The sequence below is a fragment of the Rhinoraja longicauda genome, chromosome 22, assembly GCF_053455715.1.
Source record: "Rhinoraja longicauda isolate Sanriku21f chromosome 22, sRhiLon1.1, whole genome shotgun sequence".
Lineage (NCBI taxonomy): Eukaryota > Metazoa > Chordata > Chondrichthyes > Rajiformes > Arhynchobatidae > Rhinoraja > Rhinoraja longicauda.
This window is the reverse complement of record NC_135974.1, coordinates 22,364,351-22,389,041: the sequence shown is the minus strand read 5'-3', so window position 1 is coordinate 22,389,041 and position 24,691 is coordinate 22,364,351. Positions and strand designations below refer to the sequence as shown.

Sequence of the window (24,691 nt, the reverse complement as noted above, 5' to 3'; positions counted from 1 at the left end):
TACGATTTTTGTACCGCCGTATTCACCATTAACCTGGGCAACTATTGTAAGTACTTTCGTTCAAATTGAAGCTACCTTTTTAAAGCTAGAGAGATATTAAAGTTTAAATTTTCATTTTCTTCAAGGGGCTACATTTGTTTCAAAAAGTTTACAGAAAAGCATTTAGTTTTCAGCAAGGATTTAGTTTTCAGCTTGTGACGGCTACATTGTTTCGAAAAGCTTCCAAGAAGTCTTTTTTGTTATTGCAAGTCAAGTCAAGTCAAGTCAAGTCACTTTTATTTGTATAGCACATTTAAAAACAACCCACGTTGACCAAAGTACTGCACATCTGATTAGGAAAAAAAACCAAAACATCTTGGAGAGTAAGAGTGGGGCTGGGGGAGGAGAGAATGGGGGGTGTGGGGACGGGCCCAACGGGCCCTCCCCAACGGGCACACTTGGAGAGTAAGGGTGGGGCTGGGGGAGGAGAGAATGGGGGGTGTGGGGACGGGCCCAACGGGCCCTCTTTTCTAGTATAATACTAAAACTCTGCGGTCCAACATTCCGTATGTATGTATGTATATGTGTATGTACGGAAGATTACTTACAAACCCTACTCCTCCTAGACGGTACACCAAAGCGCTACGATTTTTGTACCGCCGTATTCACCATTAACCTGGGCAACTATTGTAAGTACTTTCGTTCAAATTGAAGCTACCTTTTTAAAGCTAGAGAGATATTAAAGTTTAAATTTTTCATTTCTAACCCTTTTCTTCAAGGGGCTACATTTGTTTCAAGAAGTCTTTTTTGTTATTGCAAGTCAAGTCAAGTCAAGTCAAGTCAAGTCAGTTTTATTTGTATAGCACATTTAAAAACAACCCACGTTGACCAAAGTACTGCACATCTGAATAGGAAAAAACAAACAAACATCTGATTAGGGAAAAAAAAAAAGAATGAAGGCTATAGTGGTCACTTGACATACACAGATCAGGAGGACGGGCCCAACGGGCACACTTGGAGAGTAAGAGTGGGGCTGGGGGAGGAGAGAATGGGGGGTGTGGGGACGGGCCCAACGGGCCCTCTTTTCCGGGCCCAACGGGCACACTTGGAGAGTAAGAGTGGGGCTGGGGGAGTGAGAATGGGGGGTGTGGGGACGGGCCCAACGGGCCCTCTTTTCTAGTCTATCTATATCTATCTATCTATATAATACTAAAACTCTGCGGTCCAACATTCCGTATGTATGTATGTATATGTGTATGTACGGAAGATTACTTACAAACCCTACTCCTCCTAGACGGTACACCAAAGCGCTACGATTTTTGTACCGCCGTATTCACCATTAACCTGGGCAACTATTGTAAGTACTTTCGTTCAAATTGAAGCTACCTTTTTAAAGCTAGAGAGATATTAAAGTTTAAATTTTTCATTTCTAACCCTTTTCTTCAAGGGGCTACATTTGTTTCCAAAAGTTTCCAGAAAAGGATTTAGTTTTCAGCAAGGATTTAGTTTTCAGCTTGTGACGGCTACATTGTTTCGAAAAGCTTCCAAGAAGTCTTTTTTGTTATTGCAAGTCAAGTCAAGTCAAGTCAGTTTTATTTGTATAGCACATTTAAAAACAACCCACGTTGACCAAAGTACTGCACATCTGATTAGGAAAAAACAGACAAACATCTGATTAGGGAAAAAAAAAAAGAATGAAGGCTATAGTGGTCACTTGACATACACAGATCAGGAGGACGGGCCCAACGGGCACACTTGGAGAGTAAGAGTGGGGCTGGGGGAGGAGAGAATGGGGGGTGTGGGGACGGGCCCAACGGGCCCTCTTTTCCGGGCCCAACGGGCACACTTGGAGAGTAAGAGTGGGGCTGGGGGAGTGAGAATGGGGGGTGTGGGGACGGGCCCAACGGGCCCTCTTTTCTAGTATATAATACTAAAACTCTGCGGTCCAACATTCCGTATGTATGTATGTATATGTGTATGTACGGAAGATTACTTACAAACCCTACTCCTCCTAGACGGTACACCAAAGCGCTACGATTTTTGTACCGCCGTATTCACCATTAACCTGGGCAACTATTGTAAGTACTTTCGTTCAAATTGAAGCTACCTTTTTAAAGCTAGAGAGATATTAAAGTTTAAATTTTTCATTTCTAACCCTTTTCTTCAAGGGGCTACATTTGTTTCCAAAAGTTTCCAGAAAAGGATTTAGTTTTCAGCAAGGATTTAGTTTTCAGCTTGTGACGGCTACATTGTTTCGAAAAGCTTCCAAGAAGTCTTTTTTGTTATTGCAAGTCAAGTCAAGTCAAGTCAGTTTTATTTGTATAGCACATTTAAAAACAACCCACGTTGACCAAAGTACTGCACATCTGATTAGGAAAAAACAAACAAACATCTGATTAGGGAAAAAAAAAAAGAATGAAGGCTATAGTGGTCACTTGACATACACAGATCAGGAGGACGGGCCCAACGGGCACACTTGGAGAGTAAGAGTGGGGCTGGGGGAGGAGAGAATGGGGGGTGTGGGGACGGGCCCAACGGGCCCTCTTTTCCGGGCCCAACGGGCACACTTGGAGAGTAAGAGTGGGGCTGGGGGAGTGAGAATGGGGGGTGTGGGGACGGGCCCAACGGGCCCTCTTTTCTAGTATACTACTAAAACTCTGCGGTCCAACATTCCGTATGTATGTATGTATATGTGTATGTACGGAAGATTCCGAAGAATTTCTGTCCATAACTTACAAACCCTACTCCTCCCTGAAGGTACACCAAAGCGCTACGATTTTTGTACCGCCATATTCACCATTAACGTGGGCAACTATTGTAAGTACTTTCGTTCAAATTGAAGTTACCTTTTTAAAGCTAGAGAGATATTAAAGTTTAAATTTTCATTTCTAACCCTTTTCTTGAAGGGGCTTCAGCGCGTGATGTCACAATGGCACCCGTGCACCAATCAGAGATCAGCTCGGTTTTAAATTTACATCTTCAGCTTGTGACGTCACAATGCTTGTGTGAGATTGTTGCAACATTGTTGCGAAAGGCAACTGCCAGTTTTTTAAAGTTGTGCAAGTCACTTAACATACACAGATCAGCATGGGGCCCCTATTCCCTCCCTCCCCCCCCCTTCTCCCCTCAACCCCTTCCTCCCCACTCCTTCCCACCTCCATCCCCACTCCCTCCCCCCCTCCCTCCCCCCTCAATCCCAACCTCCATCACCACTCAGCCCCTAACTCCCCCCCTCCCTCCTTCCCTCCATCCCACCCTCCCCCACTCCCTCCCCCCTCCCTCCACCATTCCATCCCTCTCCCCCTCCCCCCTCCTTCCACCCTCCCTCCCCCCCTCCCGGTTACAATGGAAACTATACGGGGACGGGCCCAACGGGGAAAGAGGGGTACTGGGAAAAGGGGAGGTCCCACTTCCCCCCTCAACCCCTTCCTCCCCCCTCCTTCCCACCTCAATCCCCACTCCCTCCCCCCTCCCTCCCCCCTCAATCCCAACCTCCATCACCACTCAGCCCCTAACTCCCCCGCTCCCTCCTTCCCTCCATCCCACCCTCCCCCACTCCCTCCCCCCTCCCTCCACCATTCCATCCCTCTCCCCCTCCCCCCTCCTTCCACCCTCCCTCCCCCCTCCCGGTTACAATGGAAACCCTACGGGGACGGGCCCAACGGGGAAAGAGGGGTACTGGGAAAAGGGGAGGTCCCCCTTCCCCCCTCAACCCCTTCATCCCCCCTCCTTCCCACCTCCATCCCCACTCCCTCCCCCCCTCCTCCCCAACTCCCTCCCCCCTAACTCCCCCCTCCCTCCTTCCCTCCATCCCTCCCTCCCCCAATCCCTCCCCCTCCCTCCACCCTTCCATCCCTCTCCCCCTCCCCCCTCCTTCCACCCTCTCTCCCCCCTCCCGGTTACAATTGAAACCCTACGAGGACGGGCCCAACGGGGAAAGAGGGGTACTGGGGAAAAGGGGAGGTCCCCCTCACTACCCCCTTCCCCCTCCCCTCCCCCCTTCCCCTCCCTCCCCCTCCCCCCTCCCTCCCCTCCCCCTCCCTCCCCTCCCCTCCTCCCTCCACCCCTCCCTCCTCCCTCCCTCCCCCTTCCCTCCCTCCCCTCCTCACGGTTACAATGGAAACCCTACGAGGACGGGCCCAACGGGAAAGAGGGGTACTGGAAAAGGGGAGATCCCCCTCCCTCCCCCTTCCCCCCTCTCCCCCTTACCTCCCCCCCTCCCTCCCCTCTCCCTCCCTCCTCCCCCCTTCCCCCCTCCCCCCCTCCCCTCCCCCTCCCCTCCTCCCTCCACACCTCCCTCCTCCCTCCCTCCCTCCCCCTTCCCTCCCTCCCCTCCTCCCGGTTACAATGGAAACCCTACGAGGACGGGCCCAATGGTGAAAGAGGGGTACTGGGAAAATGGGAGGTTCCCCTCCCTCCCCCCTCCCTCCCTTCTCCCTCCCCCCCCTCCCTCCCCCCTCCCCTTCCCCCCCTCCCTCCCCTTCCCCCCTCCCCCCTCCCTACCCCTCCCCCCTACCCCCTTCCCTCCCCTCTCCCTCCTCCCTTCCCCCCTCCCCTCCCCCTCCCCTCCCCCTCCCCTCCCCCCTCCACACCTCCCTACTCCCTCCCTCGAAAAGCAACTGACAGAAGCACTAAGTAGCCGCGAATGTTTCAAAACCAGCACTTAACCGCGAATGTTTTTTTAAAAAGCACTTAACCGCGAATGTTTCAAAACAAGCAATTAAAAAGCACTTTTTTTAAAAAAAGTATTTTTTTTTATTCCAAGAGAATGGGGGGGGGTCTGAGAATGGGGGACTGGGTAGGGGGACAACAGGGGTCGTTGCGGTGGGGGCTTGGTGGTGGGGGAAAGAGGGGTACTGGGAAAAGGGGAGGTCCCACTTCCCCCTCAACCTCTTCCTCCCCCCCTCCTTCCCACCTCCATCCCGACTCTCTCCCCCCCTCAATCCCAACCTCCATCACCACTCAGCCCCTAACTCACCCCTCCCTCCTTCCCTCCATCCGACCCTCACCCACTCCCTCCCCCCCCCTCCCTCCACCCTTCCACCCCTCTCCCCCTCCTTCCACCCTCCCTCCCCCCCTCCCGGTTACAATGGAAACCCTACGGGGATGGGCCCAACGGTGAAAGAGGGGTACTGGGAAAAGGGGAGTTCCCCCTCCCTCCCCTCCTCCCTCCCCTCCCCCCTACCCCTCTTCCCCCCTCCCCCCTCCCCTCCCTCACCCTCCCCTCCTCCCTCCACACCTCCCTCCTCCCTCCCTCCCCCCTCCCGGTTACAATGGAAACCCTACGAGGACGGGCCCAACGGGGAAAGAGGAGTACTGGGAAAAGGGGAGGTCCCCCTCCCTCCCCCCTTCCCGCTCCCCTCCCCCCTCCCCTCTCCCTCCCCCTCCCCCCTACCCCCCTCCCTCCCCTCCCCCCTCCCTCCCCCTCCCCTCCTCCCTCCACACCTCCCTCCTCCCTCCCTCCCCCTTCCCGCCCTCCCCTCCTCCCGGTTACAATGGAAACCCTACGAGGACGGGCCCAACGGGGAAAGAGGGGTACTGGGAAAAGGGGAGGTCCCCCTCCCTCCTCCCCCCTACCCACCTCCCTCCCCTCTCCCTCCCCCTTCCCTCCTCCCTTCCCCCCTCCCCCCCTCCATCCCCCCCTCTCCCCCCTCCCTCCCCCCTACCCCCCTCCCTCCCCTCTCCCTCCCCCCTTCCCCCCTCCCCCCTCCCCTCCCTCCCCTCCTCCCTCCCCCCTTCCCTCCCCTAACCCTCCCCCTTTCCTCCCCTCCCGGTTACAATGGAAACCCTACGAGGACGGGCCCAACGGGCCCACTCGGTCTAGTATACTACTAAAAACTCTGCGGTCCAACATTCCGTATGTATGTATGTATATGTGTATGTACGGAAGATTCCGAAGAGTTTCTGTCCATATAACTTACAAACCCTACTCCTCCCTGACGGTACACCAAAGCGCTACGATTTTTGTACCGCCATATTCACCATTAACATGGGCAACTATTGTAAGTACTTTCGTTCAAATTGAAGCTACCTTTTTAAAGCTAGAGAGATATTAAAGTTTAAATTTTCATTTCTAACCCTTTTCTTGAAGGGCTTCAGCGCGTGATGTCACAATGGCACCCGTGCACCAATGAGAGATCAGCTCGTTTTAAATTTACATCTTCAGCTTGTGACGTCACAATGCTTGTGTGAGATTGTTGCAACATTGTTGCGAAAGGCAACTGCCAGTTTTTTAAAGTTGTGCAAGTCACTTAACATACACAGATCAGCATGGGGCCCCTATTCCCTCTCTCCCCCCCTTCCCCCCTCAACCCCTTCCTCCCCACTCCTTCCCACCTCCATCCCCACTCCCTCCCCCCCTCCTCCCCAACTCCCTCCCCACCTCCCTCACCCCTCCTCCCCTAACTCCCCCCCCTCCCTCCTTCCCTCCATCCCTCCCCCCCTCCCTCCACCCTTCATCCCTCTCCCCCTCCCCCCTCCTTCCACCCTCCCTCCCCCCTTCTGGTTACAAAGGAAACCCTACGGGGATGGGCCCAACGGGGAAAGAGGGGTACTGGGAAAAGGGGAGGTCCCCCTCCCTCCCCTCCCCTCCCCCCTCCCCCTCCCCCCTAACCCTCTCCCTCCCCCTTCCCCCCTCCCCTCCTCCCTCCACACCTCCCTCCTCCCTCCCTCCCCTCCTCCCGGTTACAATGGAAACCCTACGAGGACGGGCCCAACGGGGAAAGAGGGGTACTGGGAAAAGGGGAGGTCCCACTTCACCTCTCAACCCCTTCCTCCCCCCTCCTTCCCACCTCCATCCCCACTCCCTCCCCCCCTCCCTCCCCCTCAATCCCAACCTCCATCACCACTCAGCCCCTAACTCCCCCCCTCCCTCCTTCCCTCCATCCCACCCTCCCCCACTCCCTCCCAACTCCCCTCCACCCTTCCATCCCTCTCCCCCTCCCCCCTCCTTCCACCCTCCCTCCCCCCCTCCCGGTTACAATGGAAACCCTACGGGGACGGGCCCAACGGGGAAAGAGGGGTACTGGGAAAAGGGGAGGTCCCCCTTCCCCCCTCAACCCCTTCCTTCCCACCTCCATCCGCACTCCCTCCCCCCCTCCTCCCCCCTCCCTCCCCAACTCCCTCCCCCCTCCCCCTCCCCCTAACTCCCCCCCCTCCCTCCTTCCTCCATCCCTCCCTCCCCAATCCTCCCCCCTCCCTCCACCCTTCCATCCCTCTCCCCCCTCCTTCCACCCTCCCTCCCCCGTCCCGGTTACAATTGAAACCCTACGAGGACGGGCCCATCGGGGAAAGAGGGGTACTGGAAAAAGGGGAGGTCCCCCCTCCCTTCCCCCTTCCCCCTCCCCTCCCCCCTCCCTCCCCCTCCCCCCTACCCCTCCCTCCCCTCCCCTCCTCCCTCCACACCTCCCTCCTCCCTCCCTCCCCTTCCCTCCCTCCCCCTCCTCCCGGTTACAATGAAACCCTACGAGGACGGGCCCAACGGGGAAAGAGGGGTACTGGGAAAAGGGGAGGTCCCCCTCCCTCCTCTTACATGCTCCCTCCCTCCCCCTCCCCCTCTCCCTCCCCCCTCCCCTCCCCCTCCCTCCCCCTCCCCTCCTCCCTCCACACCTCCCTCCTCCCTCCCCCCTACCCCCCTCCCTCCCCTCTCCCTCCTCCCCCTTCCCCCTCCCTCCCCCTCCCCTCCTCCCTCCCCCTCCCCTCCTCCCTCCACACCTCCCTCCTCCCTCCCTCCCCCTTCCCTACCTCCCCTCCTCCCGGTTACAATGGAAACCCTACGACGACGGCCCAACGGGGAAAGAGGGGTACTGGGAAAACGGGTGGTCCCCCCTCCCTCCCCCCTTCCCCCCTCCCTACCCCCCTCCCTCCCCTCTCCCTCCCCCTTGCCCCTTCCCCCCTCCCCCTCCCCTCCCCCCTCCACACCTCCCTCCTCCCCTTCCCTCCCCCCCCACTCCCCTCCCGGTTACAATGGAAACCTTACGAGGACGGGCACAACGGGGAAAGAGGGGTACTGGGAAAAGGGGAAGGTCCCCCTCCCTCCCCCTTCCACCCTCACCCCTTCCCCCCACCTCTCCCCCTCTCCCTCCCCCCCTCCCTCCACCTCCCCCCCTTCCCCCCTCCCCCTCCCTCCCCCCTTCCCCTCCTCCCTCCACACCTCCCTCTTCCCTCCCTCCCCCCTCCCTCCCTGCCTCACGGTTACAATGGAAACCCTACGAGGACGGGCCCAACGGGGAAAGGGGTGTGCTGGGGAAAGGGGGGGGGGAGAGTAAGAGTGTATCTGGGGGAGAGAGAATGGGGGGGTCTGAGAATGGGGACTGGGGAGGGGGACAACAGGGGCTTGGTGGTTTGGGAAAGAAGAGTACTGGGAAAAGGGGAGGTACCCCTCCCTCCCCACTCTCCTCCCTCCCTCATCCCTCCCTCCCTCCCGTCCCAGCAGCGCTGACCGCCGGGAGGTGTAGTCGCCGTCGCCTCTCCCGCTGTTTGATTTCATTTATAACAAAGACATTTATTTAAAATGAGGAATGTGATTTTCATTAAGTTTGATTTTATTTATTTTAAAAAAGCTGATGCTCTATAGATAAGTTTATTTCCTTTTCAACAAAGAACGCTGTTTATTTTAAAGTAAAATAGACCCTCCCCCCACCCCCCTCCCTCCCCTCTCCCTCCCCATCCCCCTCCCCTCCTTCCCCCTCCCCTCCCCCCTCCACTCCACCCTCCCCTCCCCCCCTCCCTCCCACTTCCCTCCCTCCCATCCTCCCGGTTACAATGGAAACCCTACGAGGACGGGCCCAACGGGCCCACTCGGTCTAGTGTTCTCTAAATCTCTGTAAAGCGTCTTTGAGTATATGAAAAGCGCTATATAAATGTAATGCATTATTATTATTATTATTATTAACATACACAGATCAGCATGGGGCCCCTATGCTCGTGGGCCCCCGGGCAAGTGCCCATCAGGCCCATGCGTTAAGACGGCCCTGGAAACACTGACTGCTTGTGAGGGTCAGTGGGCATAACCTGCCTCACCCAGACCAAAAACAAGGCTTATATTGTAGCTATTTCTGCAGTAAGAATATCAGGACCTTTGGGTGCTTCCTGATAGCTTAAGATCCTTCCCAATTTATTCTGGACTTTCACCATTCACTCTTCCTCCACTAAAGCTAATGGCTCAACACCCATCTATTCACAACAGTAGCTCTGCATCATTTAGTTGCCACCTCGTCTCCATTTCAAAATCTTGTGAGCTCAAATCCCACAGCAGAGAATTGAGCACATGAGAAATAAAAACCTGAACTTATAACCTTTGGTTTAAAGATCAATTAATCAGGTACCTGGGGCAGGGAAGGGTTAAATTCTACAAAAAGGTGAAAATTAGCCACTCCATTGCCTTGTTTGGACCAAGCTGAGCTAAGATTTCTGGAAAATCAAATGACTGAGAGAGTTACTTAGTCAGAGAAGAAATTCATTAATGTTAAGGGAAAACTAAAGCCTTCAGGCTGTGTAATGATTTGGCAAATTATAAACAAAACGTAACAAGAATAGGGAGTGAGATGAATATTCAATTTCCAGTGGCCAAGATGAACAGTGGTAAAAAAGTTTAAATTAAATTAGATTTATCAGATTGGCAACCCATTCATAACCAGCTACACAAATTAATAATACAATAGACATGTGGATCTAATCTAATAACCATAAAGAATTGGGAGAGTGATGACTAAAGCTAAGAATTAAATATTCCCTGGTACTTGTCATTACAATGAACAAACATTTGAAAGGTTGTGATGGAGAGGGGATGGGCAGGATTGGATCCTTGATAATGATAGATGTTGCATGGGCACCAATAATGATAATTTGTCTCATTGGATCAGAAAGGGCGGCACAGTGGCACAGCGGTAGGGTTGCTGCCTTACAGCGAATGCAGCGAACTCAGGTTCGATCCTGACTACGGGCGCCGTCTGTACGGAGTTTGTATGTTCTCCCCGTGACCTGCATGGGTTTTCTCCGAGATCTTCAGTTTCCTCCCACACTCCAAAGACGTACAGGTATGTAGGTTAATTGGCTGGGCAAATGTAAAAAACAAAATTGTCCCAAGTGTGTGTAGGATAGTGTTAATGTGCGGGGATCGCTGGGCGGCGCGGACCCGGTGAGCCGAAGGGCCTGTTTCCTCGCTGTATCTCTAAATTTAAAATCTAAATCTAAATCTAAAGAAAGCACAATTACTTTAGGTAGTGATATGAGAGAGTAAACAAGAAAAGTAGGTGATAATAATTTATAAACCCTGAATACAATGAACTTATTATTCAGCCATGGTTTATCTGGGTACCTGATCAACTCTGTTATCCCGATTTGCCCCCCCCCCCACCCCCCAAATCACAAAACATCACCTCTGTATATCATTTTCAAACCACCTCTGTTAGTCTGTCTACGAGTCTCTGGGACAGGCTGTATGATGGAGAATGGTTATTTACACAACGCGCCATTGTCAGGTATGCTGCACTAAAGTAATGTCAAGCCTTAGATGAGACATTAAATTGGAGCCGTGTCGGAAGACAAAAAATCTAGGAGGATAAATCCAAAAGGAACAACATTGACCAGGTGTTCTGGTCAATATATTTCCCTTAACATTAATTGGGTAACTAGAACACTGTTATTCATAGAACTCTACTATGTGCAAATTGATCGTTGTGTTTGACTTTAAAAAGTTATTTAATGATTAGACTTCAAAAGTGATTCATTAGCACAAGGGGGCTGTGAGACACCTCAGTTGCTATAAAAATTCAATCTTTTTCTTATTAAAAATTGGCATACACTGTGATTTGCTTCAATCGGTATTAACAAAAAGCCATGAAAATATTTAAAACTCAAACATGCATATTTCAGAGCTATTCATCAAAGGCTGGTTTGTTGATACTCAATAAAAAAAGAACACAATTACCAGCTATCGCTTTTTTGTTCTGACAACCCAACTAAATAAAAAATCCCAATGTGCAATTTTCCATCAGCAAAGCTTGCAATTTTTGCCAGGCTTTACATCAGAAAGAAATCAAAACACAGGGCTCATTGCCATAGCTTTAACCTAACTTGGAAAAGAACCGCCCTGAAACCTATTTTAAGGTTCTGCTGATCACGTTCAATGCACAATAACCAATTCTGTATGCAATGCTTGCTCACTAATACTCCTGCAATGTAATTAGTTCATTCATGCGTAAACGACACCATGGAAACACATTGACCTTTTCCAACATCCCACAATTTTGCCAAGTCTTTTCCATCTCTCAAAGACAATGTACTTTCAGCTCCATGCTCATATTGGGGAAAAAAGTTAACCATCAAGCAACTTTTCATACACAATGTTGAATATGTTAAACTGGGGACATCATATTCTGCTGAGGATGCTAATAATATTGCAACAATAATATTAAACAATGACCCTCAGTTTATTAGCATGCCAGTTAAATTGAGGTTATTAAACTATGTGCCAGTGTGTTCAATTTTTTTTTGACATCCATCATTAGGAATAGATTCAAGGCAATAAATTTCAGTAGAATGAATCCACTATTACCGAAACTTTATTGGGTATTGAGAAAAAAAGAAAAATAAGATCAATTTCCTATTTGCTTTGAATAGCTGGTATGAATAGCCACGGTGTGCATATAAAACCAGAACACTGGACCCTGCAGAAAATAACTTGAAGCAATGACTTGAAAATACAAAATTATTTTTTTGAACTGATGAATACAAGAACCTGGTCTATCAATGCACATTGTTCAGCATTTCAAAATATATATATTTTCATCACAGCTTCTTGGTTTGCTCTTCCACTTCCACCAAACATTCGTTTTCAGGCCACGCAACCACAGGAGATGCTAGACCTGCTGTTTCCACCATCCAGTGACCCAAATAGTATACCCAGGTAAGCAACAATTTACTTGCATTTTTTTCAATTTTATGCAATGGATTTTGTACATATGGTGTTATACGTCGGCACAAATAAATAAAATGCAGATTGTTTGACCAGTTTTCAGAACACCTTTATTCAGAGCTTCCATTTGCCTCACTTTTGTTCTCTGTGCCATACCAGTCTGACTTCTTCTTTTGTCTCCTGCACTATTACAAAGCCAAACAAAAGCTCAAAGACTCAAAGCACTTAACTTCCATTTAAGCACACTGCAACATTTGGGACTTACTACTGAATTTAACAATTTCAGATTCAATTACACCAATTATCAGCCTTTCCTTTTTTGTGTCAGAAACAGCCATTTGCAACATAAACTCAGTTCTTCGCTCTCCACGGACACTTTGTGGGCACTCAAATACTCTCAGCACTTTTTTTTTTAACCGTCCACTGAAATGTCACTGTGACCAGCAATAAACCAATCCATCCAGAGGAAAGTTTTACTTTTCGTATGCATGACCAACAGGTCTGACACAACCAAATTTTAATACAACCAACCTTTAGTCTGAGATATCTACAGCTCACATACATACACACTCAGAAAAAAAAGTACCAAATGTAGATATAGTAATTTGCATTGTATTCATGATCTTTCACCCTTCCTCATTTTTGCACAGTTGAATGGCATAAAATAAATCCTGCTAATTTATACTGTTATCCAGAACATAGTAACTAGAGCTGGCAATTAACCTGAGCTGACATATTAATGTGAATATTGATAATTCATAGAAAGACACAAAATGCTGGAGTAACTAAGCGGGTCATGCAGCATCTCTGGAGAACATGGTTGGGTGACGTTTCGGGTTGGGACCTTCCTTCAGATCGATTGCAGGGGAAAGGGGTAGAAAATAAAGCTGGAAATGAGGAGGGGCATTGTTGATAATAGGTGAACAAAGGGGGGGGGGGGGGGGGGGTGTTCCTTGATAGGCAGATTGTTGACAAAGGCCAGAGATGAAAAAACCTGGTGTGAGCCAAAAGGATAAAGAGCTAAAAATTGTGAAGCTCGAGATTAGAAAAGTTGTGAATTGTGGAGGAAGCTTTTGGAAGGAATGTCGGTGGAGGGAGAGGGGAGAATCTGGTCAATCAGGGTTGAGGGGGGAGAGCCTTAGGAGAGAAAGGGGAGGAGAATTGGGTGTCCCCAAAAATTGGAGAATTCAATGCTCATACCGTTGGGTTGTAAACCACCCATGCAAAATACAAGGTGCTTATCCTCCAGTTTGTGTGTGGCCTCACTATGACAATGGAGGAGGCCCAGGGCAGAAAGGGCAGCATGGGAATGGGAAGAGGAGCTAAAATGGTGAGCAACCAGGAGATCCCACAGGCCTTGGTAGACCAATCACCGGGTCTACCCTTGGTCTCACAGATGTACAGAAGGCCACATATCATATCATATCATATATCTACAGCCGGAAACAGGCCTTTTCGGCCCTCCAAGTCCGTGCCGCCCAGTGATCCCCGTACATTAACACTATCCTACACCCACTAGGGACAATTTTTACATTTGGAGTGTGGGAGGAAACCGAAGATCTCGGAGAAAACCCACGCAGGTCACGGGGAGAACGTACAAACTCCTTACAGTGCAGCACCCGTAGTCAGGATCGAACCTGTGTCTCCGGCGCTGCATTCGCTGTAAAGCAGCAACTCTACCGCTGCGCTACCGTGCCACCACATCGGCAACACCGGATGCAATAGATGAGGTTAGAGATACTCGTGAACCTCTGTCTCTGTAGTAGTTTGGGTGGGAAAGGATGTGTGAATGAAGGAGTTGCGGAGGGAGGCCGAAGATACAGTTAGTGGTGAGATCACATTAGAGGTGCTGGAAATGTTGGAGGATGATGCGGAAGCTGGTGAGGTGAAAGGTGAGAACCAGGAGAATTATATCCTTGTTGTGTCCAGAGGGAGGGGGAGCAAGAGCAGAACTACAGGACAAAGAGATGAGGATGAGAATCCATCTATGACAGGCGGGGGAAACAAAGAGGATATCATGATATCCTCGAATGGAAAGCCTCATCTTCGAAGCAGATGTGACAGAGATGAAGGAATTAACTGTCTTTGCAAGAGGCAGGGTGGAAGGAATTGTAGTCCAGATAGAGTTGCTGCTTTACAGCGAATGCAGCGCCGGAGACTCAGGTTCGATCCTGACTACGGGTGCTGCACTGTAAGGAGTTTGTACGTTCTCCCCGTGACCTGCGTGGGTTTTCTCCGAGATCTTCGGTTTCCTCCCACACTCCAAAGACGTACAGGTATGTAGGTTAATTGGCTGGGTAAATGTAAAAATTGTCCCTAGTGGGTGTAGGATAGTGTTAATGTGCGGGGATCGCTGGGCGGCACGGACTTGGAGGGCCGAAAAGGCCTGTTTCCGGCTGTATATATATGATATGATATGATATGATATGATAACTGTGGGAGTTCATAGGTTTGTAGTGGACACCAGTCAATAGTCTGTCCCCTATGTTGGAGGCAGATATCAAGAAAGGGGAGAGAGGTGTTGGGAGATAGTCCAGGTGAATTTGAGGTCATGGTGGAAGTTAGTGGTGAAGTTAATGAAATCAACGATTCTGCAGGAGACAGCCCCAATGCAGTCGTCAATGTGGGGGAGAAGAGTTGGGGTGGTGCCAGCATATGTATGGACAAGTCCGGAATGTAGTTGGTCAAATAGATTTGTCTTCAAGGAAATGGTTAGAATTAATTTATACTTCCCTAAATGCCAAATAATTGTCTAATTTGGCTCTAAAGATTTCCCCATTGCAAAGACATTAAACACACTGATATGTAGTTGTCAGATTTATCCCTTTCACTTTTATGAAATAAGCAACTGAAATTCTCTACTTCTTTGGCAACAACTGGCATCCAAAAAAAAAGAGTAATCGTGGTCAAATCTTTTACGATTTCGATACGTTGACTTTCTTTCTTTCTTTCTTTCTTTCTGCATCACACTACACGCTTGGGGCTCCGAACTTTCCAGTATCTATGAAGAATCACGGTCAATATCTAATATCTAGTCCTTTGTCAACTTTGATTATTCCTTAAACACTTTATGTCTGAAACAACTTCTGGATTCTCTTTCATTTAGTCCAAGAACATGCCATCATTACTCCCATTTCCAATCTTGTTTATTTATTTAGTCTCTCCTTGTTCCATATTTAACTCATTTTTCTTTTAGAAACATAGAAAATACGTGCAGGAGGAGGCCATTCAGCCCTTCGAGCCAGCTCTGCCATTCATTGTGATCATGGCTGATCATCTACAATCAGTAACCTATGCCCAACATCTCCCCATATCCCTTGATTCCACTAGCCCCCAGAGCTCTAACTCTCTCTTAAATTCATCCAGTGATTTGGCCTCCACTGCCCTCTGTGGCAGAGAATTCCAGAAATTCACAACTCTCTGGGTGAAAAAGTTCCTTCTCACCTCAGTTTTAAAGGCCTCCCCTTTATTCTAAGACTGCCCCCCCTGGTCCTGGGCTCGCCCAACATTGGGAACATTTTTCCTGCATCTAGCTTGTCCAGTCCTTTTATAATTTTATATGTCTCTATAAGATCCCCTCTCATCCTTCTAAACTCCGCTGAATACAAGCCTAGTCTTTTCAATCTTTCCTCATGTGACCGCCCTGCTATCCCAGGGATCAATCTCGTGAACCTACGCTGCACTGCCTCAATTACAAGGATGTCCTTCCTTAAATTAGGAGACCAAACTGTACACAATACTCCAGATGTGGTCTTACCAGGGCCCTCTACAACTGCAGAAGAACCTCTTTACTCCTATACTGAAGTCCTCTCGTTATGAAGGACAACATGCCATTAGCTTTCTTCACTGCCTGCTGTACCTGCACGCCAACGTTCAGTGACTGGTGTACAAGGACACCCAGGACTCGCTGCACTTCCCCCTTACCTAATCTGACACCATTGAGATAATACTCTGCCTCCTTGTTTTTGCCGCTAAAGTGGGTAACCTCACATTTATCTACATTATACTGCATCTGCCCACTCACTCAACTTGTCCAGGTCACCCTGCAACCTCCTAACATCCTCTTCGCAGTTCACACTGCCACCCAGCTTTGTGTCATCTGCAAACTTGCTAGTGTTACTTCTAATTACTTCATCCAAATCATTAATATATATGGTAAACATTTGCGGCCCCAACATCGAGCCTTGCGGCACTCCACTCGCCACTGCCTGTCATTCTGAAAAGGACCCGTTTACTCCTACTCTTTGCTTCCTGTCTGCCAACCAATTCTCTATCCATGTCAACACCCTACCCCCAATACCATGTGCTCTCATTTTGCTCACCAATCTCCCGTGTGACATCTTATTAAAGGCTTTCTGAAAGTCTAGATACACTACATCCACTGGCTCCCCTTTATCCATTTACTTGTCACATCCTCAAAAAATTCCAGAAGATTAGTCAAGCATGATTTCCCTTTCATAAATCCATGCTGACTTGGACTTATCCTTTTACTGATATCCAAATGCACTGTTATTACCTCTTTAATAATTGACTCCAGCATCTTCCCCACCACCGATGTCAGGCTAACTGGTCTGTAATTCCCCGTTTTTTTCTCTCTCGCTCCTTTCTTGAAAAGTGGGATAACATTAGCTATCCTCCAATCCAGGAACTAATCCTGAATCTATTGAACATTGGAAAATGATCACCATTTTGCAATATGAATTTCGTAGTTGCTGCATTTTTTCCTGACTCACTTTCACCTCTCAATTTTTTGTTATCCTTGAAGACCCAAGTATTCAATACACTTTCTTTCCTTTCATGGGAATGCCAGAACACTCTTTCTCATGGGTTCTTATTGTTTAGTCACTGCTTCTGCTACAAATTTTTGATTACAATATGCCTAGAGTCCCCTGCTCAATTTGCTGAATTTAAACTTTTTCCAAGTTTAAATTGTCAAACTTTAATATTATTGTAAATTTATTACACAAATCACATTGAGAAGAAAATCACTGTTTTAATAAATGTATGTTTTTACTACTAGATGACTTAATTGAATCAGTTTTTAAATGCACAATTCATTCTTCATTTTCTCTTCCGTTTTACATCTAGGTAATAAACAGCCAACCCTGAATGAATTTTAGTTTGCCTTCACAAATGATTTTGTGCTGATACACTGAGCCAGCACACACCACAGAATATGCTGACAAGTAAACAGTTTAGAACAAAGACATTATCTGATTATAATGTTTTTTTCACAAATCAATAAAGGAGCTTACTCTGAATTTGCATCTCTAACATTCTAAATTAACTTGATCCTTGATTTTGGAGGGCCAATTATGCAGAATTAAAACTATTTCAATATATTAGGTTAGAATATTCAAATAGTTATCAAATTATTTCTTTTAAAACTATGATCTTTTTCTGAGACATCATTTGTAAAAATGTCACATTTACCATTATATTGATGAAATACTAGCTCAAACAACTCAAAATATTTATAACATTGCACATACCAAGTGGGTTTTACAAACCCACAAGACTCCTACAATGTTATGCAATCAGCTCAAGCCAATGAAATTACTTATCATGACTGCAAATCAAACTGGAATTGGTGCCATATAAAATGTCTTTAATAAAAGAGGATGTGCAATAGACTAGAAAGTGCATCTTAAGCAAGACCTAACATTGCAATGAAGGTCCTGAGGGGTGGCACATTAACGATCTATAACTATGTAATGGAATGCCCAGTAGTTTGCAACCTACTCCATTCAAGAGACAAACGTTTCTAACATTCAGTCAAAACAATGTCACATCAATTTAATTTTATGTAATTCGAACTATTTTCATGATTGAAATTACACCAGAAAAAAAAATCAACATTTTAACAACTTAAAGTACAGTAAACTCTCAGCCATCCAGCATCCAGGGGAATAGTGGGTGCTGGATGCCGGAGAATTGCTTGAACATTACTCTTCCCCGAATGGTAATCTCTTCCCATAACAAAGCTTGGAATAGTGTGACAGACATGCAAATGACAGACCCAGGTGCAAATTAGAGCAGAAATGCTTAGAATATTGGTGATTTATTGGCTACGTCGTCCATTTTGAGTAAAAACAGCTTTAATAGCAGCATCCTTCAAATCATTACGAATAACTAAATGTCATTCAATGCAAAGCTTACAAAGACACATCATTCTTACATAAATACCATTTCACTTACAATCCCACATAACTTGCCTCTCCACGTTTATCCGGGTCCTACCTTTATCTCTCAGCCCAAGTTCTCTCAACCTTTTTGGCTTTAAATTATGTTAGATTCCAAAGCTCTGTCCTATTCAAACACTACTATTATCTTACTTCCTCCAAGAATTTGCATTCATCAGTCCATTTACATTGCAACCACGTTAAAAAATCCAGCAAACCCTGAACAGAACAAGATGTTTCTTATGGAGGAAAGACACAATATGCTGGAGTAAACCATTGGGTCAGGCAGCATTTCTAGAGAAAATGGACAGGTGATCTTTCGGGATGGAACCCTTCTTCAGACTGATTCAGTCATCAGAAGGGTCGCGACCTGAAAAGTCACCTGTCCATTTTCTCCAGGTGTGCTAGCTGACCGAGAGTTCCTCCAGCAGTTTGTGTCTTTCCTTGGTAAACCAGCATCTGCAGCTCCTCGTTTCCACAAGGATGCTTCTTTCCCCATTCTCCTCCACTATCTAACCTCCTTGCCACTTCATCTTTCATAGAGCTGTATGCTAACTCTTCCCATTGTCCAAACAGGTGTCAGCTACGAGTCTTAAGCATAAAATGCAGCAGTACTGGCAATGCAGTTCATTGAAATGAAATATTATATAGAAGATCTATCTCTCTATTCAAGCAAATGTTATCGAACTCAGAACATAATTTGAAGAACAAGAATATTTTGAGATGGAATAATCAATATTCATCAATCATTTTAATTAAAAAAGCAGTGAAATTATATTTTTCATTGTTTTGTGGTCTTATTATGCACAAAATATCTATCCTATTCTCTAACGTGTCACTGTGACTTAATGTCAAACACTTGAATGGGAAGGACCTCGCAGCACTCAGTATCAAGTTAAGGATACACCCTTCTTCCTGACAATCTGATTCCTTCCATATTTGCAGCCCCAAGATAAGCTAAAATATATCGAAAACTGTAATAACAGTCTGAAGAAAGGTGCCAATCCAAAACATAACCAATCCATGTTCTCCAGGGATGCTGCCTCACCCATTGAGTGGCTCCAGCAAGGCGTGTTCTTTTATATCCAAAAATATTTTAATATTCAAGTTCACTCTCCCCCACCCAATGAGGAATATTGGAGAGACCCATAATAAAAATCTAGATCTTTTCTTTCGACTGCGCTCAACAAATCGGCAAATTCATAATGAATAAACAAAATTCACATACAGCCTATAAATTTAGGGAAACCATCATTATTTTATTCATTTCAAGAATTGAAGTGTACTTCAAACATAGGTCTGCCAAAGTAAAACTGAATATGGATGTCAGAAGGGCATTTTTTTTTTAGAACTTTTAAGGTAAAGCCTATCAAAATACAACTGAGTATTTTGATTAAGTTGTCTTTAAATTGTGATTTTCATGTCATTACTAGAATTTCATTCAGTTATAAATTAGGCCACTTTATAAACCGTGTTCATCATAAAACCCAAGTATAAATTTCTTGCAATTTTCTGCAGGGGATAGGAAGGCAGGAAGGTATCTGGAGCAGTTAATTCTAACCAGAGCAGAATACAAATTTAAAACCATCATAAATATCAACCCCGGGAAATCACATTTAATTCAACTCATCCTAATATAAACTGAAGTGTTCTCACATTTGTTTGTATCTGCCTCAAAAGCTATGTTCATTTAAAGATTCCAATAAAACTTGGAATGGCATTTCAAGTGCAGAGAAAATCGGAATACTATTGGGAAATGTATGGAAAATCCCGAATGCACAGGGCAAAAAAAAACTCCCAAGTAAAAATATTTGGTAAGGAATAGACATTTTTTTGAGCAATCAACTGACTACTGTCAAAGCATCTATAAAGGGAAAGGAAAATCACTGCACTCACCAAAGCATCTATGATAACTTCTGCTCCTTCTTCACTCTCATGCAGGGTATCTATATCTGTAAGCTCCTGCAGGAGGTCCACCACCGCAATGGAAACATGTAGAAATTTGTTAAAGATCATTCTGTGTATATTTAAAAATCTGCACACAAGCAACATTATTAAATAATAATAACATTCATTTTTGTTAATATTTTTGGACAGACCAGGCTGATGATGAGCAGATCCAAAAACTGTCTCTGGTGGAAGTCTGAAAAGCAACTGGAAAAATTGTACAGGCAGCATCTCGAAAACGAGAAGCAGGTAACATTTCAGATAAAAGGCTCTTCATTAAACTGAAACATTAACACCGTTTCTCTTTCCACAGAGGCTGAATGACCTGCTTAGTGTTTCCAGCAAGAAAAAATAAAAGCAGAATTAGTTTGTGATTTTATCGCCCTGAGATCCTACCATTCACTCACACACTGGGGGCAACCTACAGCAGCCAATTGCCCGAGCAGCACGCTGTCTTTGGGATGAGGCAGAAAACCAGTGCAACAAGGGGAAACACGCGATCATGGGAAGAACCTGCAAACATAGACAGTTTCAGAGGTTAAGATTGAAACCAGATCCTTGACCCTGTCAGGTAACAGCTCTGCCAGCTGCGCTATTGCATTACCCAGGTTACAACATAAAGCATCCCTTTCCACTCAGGGATATCGTCCGAGTTATTGAAAATAAATGAGTCATAGGATGTATACTATTGCTCATCTTGGACGACATCTTATAACCTACATATTATTTTAGTTAGTCCAGGTTAGTTTAGAAATGCAGCATAGAAACAGGCCCTGTGGCCCACCGAGCAGCAACCACCTGCACCCTAGTTCTATCCTATGCACTAGGGGCAATTTACAGAAGCCAATTAACTTACAAACCTGCACGTCTTTGGAATGTGGGAGGAAACCGGAGCACCCAGAGAAAACCCATGTGGCCACAGGGAGAACATACAAACTCCGCTCAGATGGTAACTGTATCATATCATATCATATATATACAGCCGGAAACAGGCCTTTTCGGCCCTCCAAGTCCGTGCCGCCCAGTGATCCCCGCACATTAACACTATCCTACACCCACTAGGGACAATTTTTACATTTACCCAGCCAATTAACCTACATACCTGTACGTCTTTGGAGTGTGGGAGGAAACCGAAGATCTCGGAGAAAACCCACGCAGGTCACGGGGAGAACGTACAAACTCCTTACAGTGCAGCACCCGTAGTCAGGATCGAACCTGAGTCTCCGGCGCTGCATTCGCTGTAAAGCAGCAACTCTACCGCTGCGCTACAATCAGGATCAAACCCGGGTCTCTGCTGCAGTAATGCAGCCATGCCACTGCTGCGCCACTGTGCTGCCCCTGAAGTTCTGAGGTTATGTTGTGAATTACTTCCATTCATTAAGATATAAAAAATCTGAATGGCAAATGCACATCACTAAGTTCCAAATAGCTTTGTTTTAAACTATTATTTAAAAGATATCAGTGTTTTCATGGCCAAGAAGACCAATCAGGGACTGAACAGCATTGAGCTCCACAAGCAAGTGGTATAGATCTGGCATGGTGGCAATCACATGCATCTCCTGTATAATATCATTCAAATCCAACTCGGACTCCATAAACCTGTAAGACAAGCAGAAAATAAAATTTAAAACAATTTGGGGGCATTACAAAATGAATAACTGATTGGATGTTGTAAACAACCTTCAAGAAATCAAAGGCTCTCAGTATCCAGATAATTCGATAAACGGCCCAATTCCCACTGTTAATTTACTGATCACTTTTTGATCTTGGACTTTGTTATACAGTAGCACTATTCATACAGCACATTAGTACAACATCATTATGTAGGTTCTCAGAAAGGTACACGAGGAACAATTGTTATTGGGCAAGTCCACATCTGACATGTGGGAATTGTTTAAAGACCAGTTGATCGAATTTCAGGACCAGCATGTTCCAGTAAGGAGGAGCGACAAGGATGTCATAGTACGGGAAACTTGGATGACCAAAGAGGTTGTAAAATTGGTCAAAAAGATAAAGGAAGTGTCTGCAAGGCTTAAGAGAATGGAATCAGACAAGGCCTTTGAGGAAAATAATAAATGGAAAGAACTCGTGGGTAATTAGAAGGGCCAAAGGATGACACAAAATGACCCAACATTTTTATACATATTAAAAACAAGAGGATAACCAGGGAGAAGGTAGGACCACTAAAGGACAACAAAGGAAATGTGTGCTTGGAGTCTGGGGATGTTGGCAAAGTATTAGATGAGTACTTGTATCTATTTTCATCAAGGAGAAGGACATGAAGGACAATGAGATGAGTGTGGAGAATACTAATATGCAAGCTCAGTTTGAGATTATAGAGGTGATGGTACTGGGAGTTATTTTGGATAACTTCCTAAAACCTGGAGATTCATTCCAGGCTATTGAGAGAGGCAAGAGAGGAGATTGCAGAAGCTTTGACAAAGGTCTTTGTGTCTTCTGTAACCACAGGCGTGGTCCCAGAGACTACCCGCCTGTAGCTAATGTTAATCCTCTATTTAGGAAAGGAAGTACAGGTACCCAGGGAATTATACACCAGTGAGCCTCATGTCAGTGGTAGGGAAGCTAATGGAGTGGATTATTCTGCACACAATGTACTTCCATTTAGAAGAGAATGGGGTAATTGGGAACAGTCAGCATGGCTTTGTACACGGCAAATCGTGTTTCACTAACTTGATCAAATTTTTTTGAGAAGGTGATCGGTGGACTACATGAATTTTAGTAAGGCATTTGATAAAGTTAAGATGCACGGGATTAACAGTTACTTGGTCATATGAATTCACAACTGGCTTACTGATAGAACGCAGAGGGGGTTGTCTGTATGGACATGTACTACCTCAAACTTAGGCAAACATCAACCATTGGCACTCAAAAAAATAATGATGGAAGCAACCTGGTAGCAATCCAATTGTGCTTGTACAAGGAGTGAAAGATGTAATTAGCTGCTGTGGGAAATTCTGTTCCCCATAATACCAATAGCAAAAATTACAAAATATTTTTTTCTTTGCTGATGTTCCATCAATGCCTGATAAAGCAATTATAGCTATTGTACTGCCCAGGTGATGTGCAATTCAAACTCTGAATAATCACTATTGTAATCAAGGAGTAACTCACATAAACTGACTGCACAATAACTGATGACCGAGTTAATGTGAAAATAAAAGATCAAAAGATTATATAAAAAGGACATATACAAACCCCACTTTATTTACATTATGTTTGAAAAGGGAGAAATTATTATGGTTTGTTAAATATCAGTACATAACACGCACTTCTCTGGGTTCTCTGGGAATTTGATGCGTAGTTCCTGATTTTTATACGCTCTTTTCTCAAACGTTAAGATCATCTTCTTCACTGAGCTTTCATCCAAAGGTTCAGCCTGAGGCAAAAGAAACAATTTTCATCACTAAAGAAACATTTCTTTGGATTTTAAAATATCTATACAATCAAAGTCGAGTTAGTCAGTCAAACTTAGTCTTCTGGGTCTCTTTTACACCTGACCATTAAGGAATACACACTCACATATTTCCACCCGATACCAGTAAATTGCAAGAGTAGCGCAGGCGAGTAAATGTAATGCATTTTACAGATGGTAAACACAAAAGCTACTGCATGTTGCATTTTATCCACGATAAAAGTAGCAATTTGCTGCACTCGTTCCCACGTTGTGCCTTGTAGATGTGCAAAGGGTTTGGGGTGTCAGGCAAGTCACTTGCCATGTGATACCTATTGAAGCATCTAAACTGTACTTGTAGTCATAGTAGGTTTGGTTTAGGGTTATTATTGCCATGTGTACTGAGGTACAGTGAAAAGCTTTCTGTTTGTGTGCTACTAAATCAAATCAGATATTATACATGGGAGCAATTAAGCTAAACACAAATATGAAAGGTACAGTGAAGAGAAAGGTACCAGAATGCAGAATACAATTCTCAGCATTGTAACGTAACAGTTTGAGAAAACATTTCCGTGTGGCTGTTCCAGTTGATTGTTTCTAGTCAATGGCGATCACCAGGAGCTGATGGTGGCATACATGACTACCATTGAATGTCAAGGATAAAGAATTAGATCTTTTCACGTTGGAGACAATCTCTGCGTCATTCCTTTGTGATGCAAATAACTCTACCAAGTGACCCAATCCTGAGTACAATCACTGCCCCTTCAAAGTTGGATCACATTCTAAAGCCTCCAATCCAAGAGCAATAAATTGCAGGTTCAGAACAAAAAGCAGCTCCAATCCATCTCTGCAAGGGTGATTAAACGAGGCAATATATTCTTGCCAGCAAAGCACATAACTTCCAAATAAATAAGAGTGAAAGGAAGGCTTACTTTTGCTATTCAGAGGATGATGGAAAGTGAACATATGGATTTTTCTTGCAATCAATTGAAATTGTCAAGACTGAGATTGATAGGTTTTCCTTTAGATAATGATATCAAGCGGAATGATCAATACGAGGTTGATCCTGATCTAATTTTACCTAATAAAAGAGCAGATGTCTTAGGGTTAGACTGGCTTTGAATTTCTGCAAAAACTAAATCTTAGCTACAAACTAGTTTCTGAATTTTTCATGTTAAGTTTCAAATGCAAAGTACCATAGAATGTTGGGAAACTAAATTAACCAATAATTATGAAGTAGTAGCAGTAATAGAA

General features: G+C 45.9%; 1 protein-coding gene across 1 annotated transcript in view; it reads right to left on the bottom strand.

The window, feature by feature from the left end:
• ctnnbl1 (catenin, beta like 1) overlaps positions 1-24,691 on the bottom strand; it is a 116,803-nt gene that overhangs the window by 74,387 nt on the left and 17,725 nt on the right. Inside the window, exons 3-5 of the mRNA XM_078418966.1 lie at positions 23,316-23,422; positions 21,485-21,624; positions 19,975-20,072 (exon numbers count right to left, since the gene is read on the bottom strand). Coding sequence (XP_078275092.1) covers positions 19,975-20,072; positions 21,485-21,624; positions 23,316-23,422 — 345 coding nt within the window. The remainder of the gene's footprint in view (positions 1-19,974; positions 20,073-21,484; positions 21,625-23,315; positions 23,423-24,691) is intronic.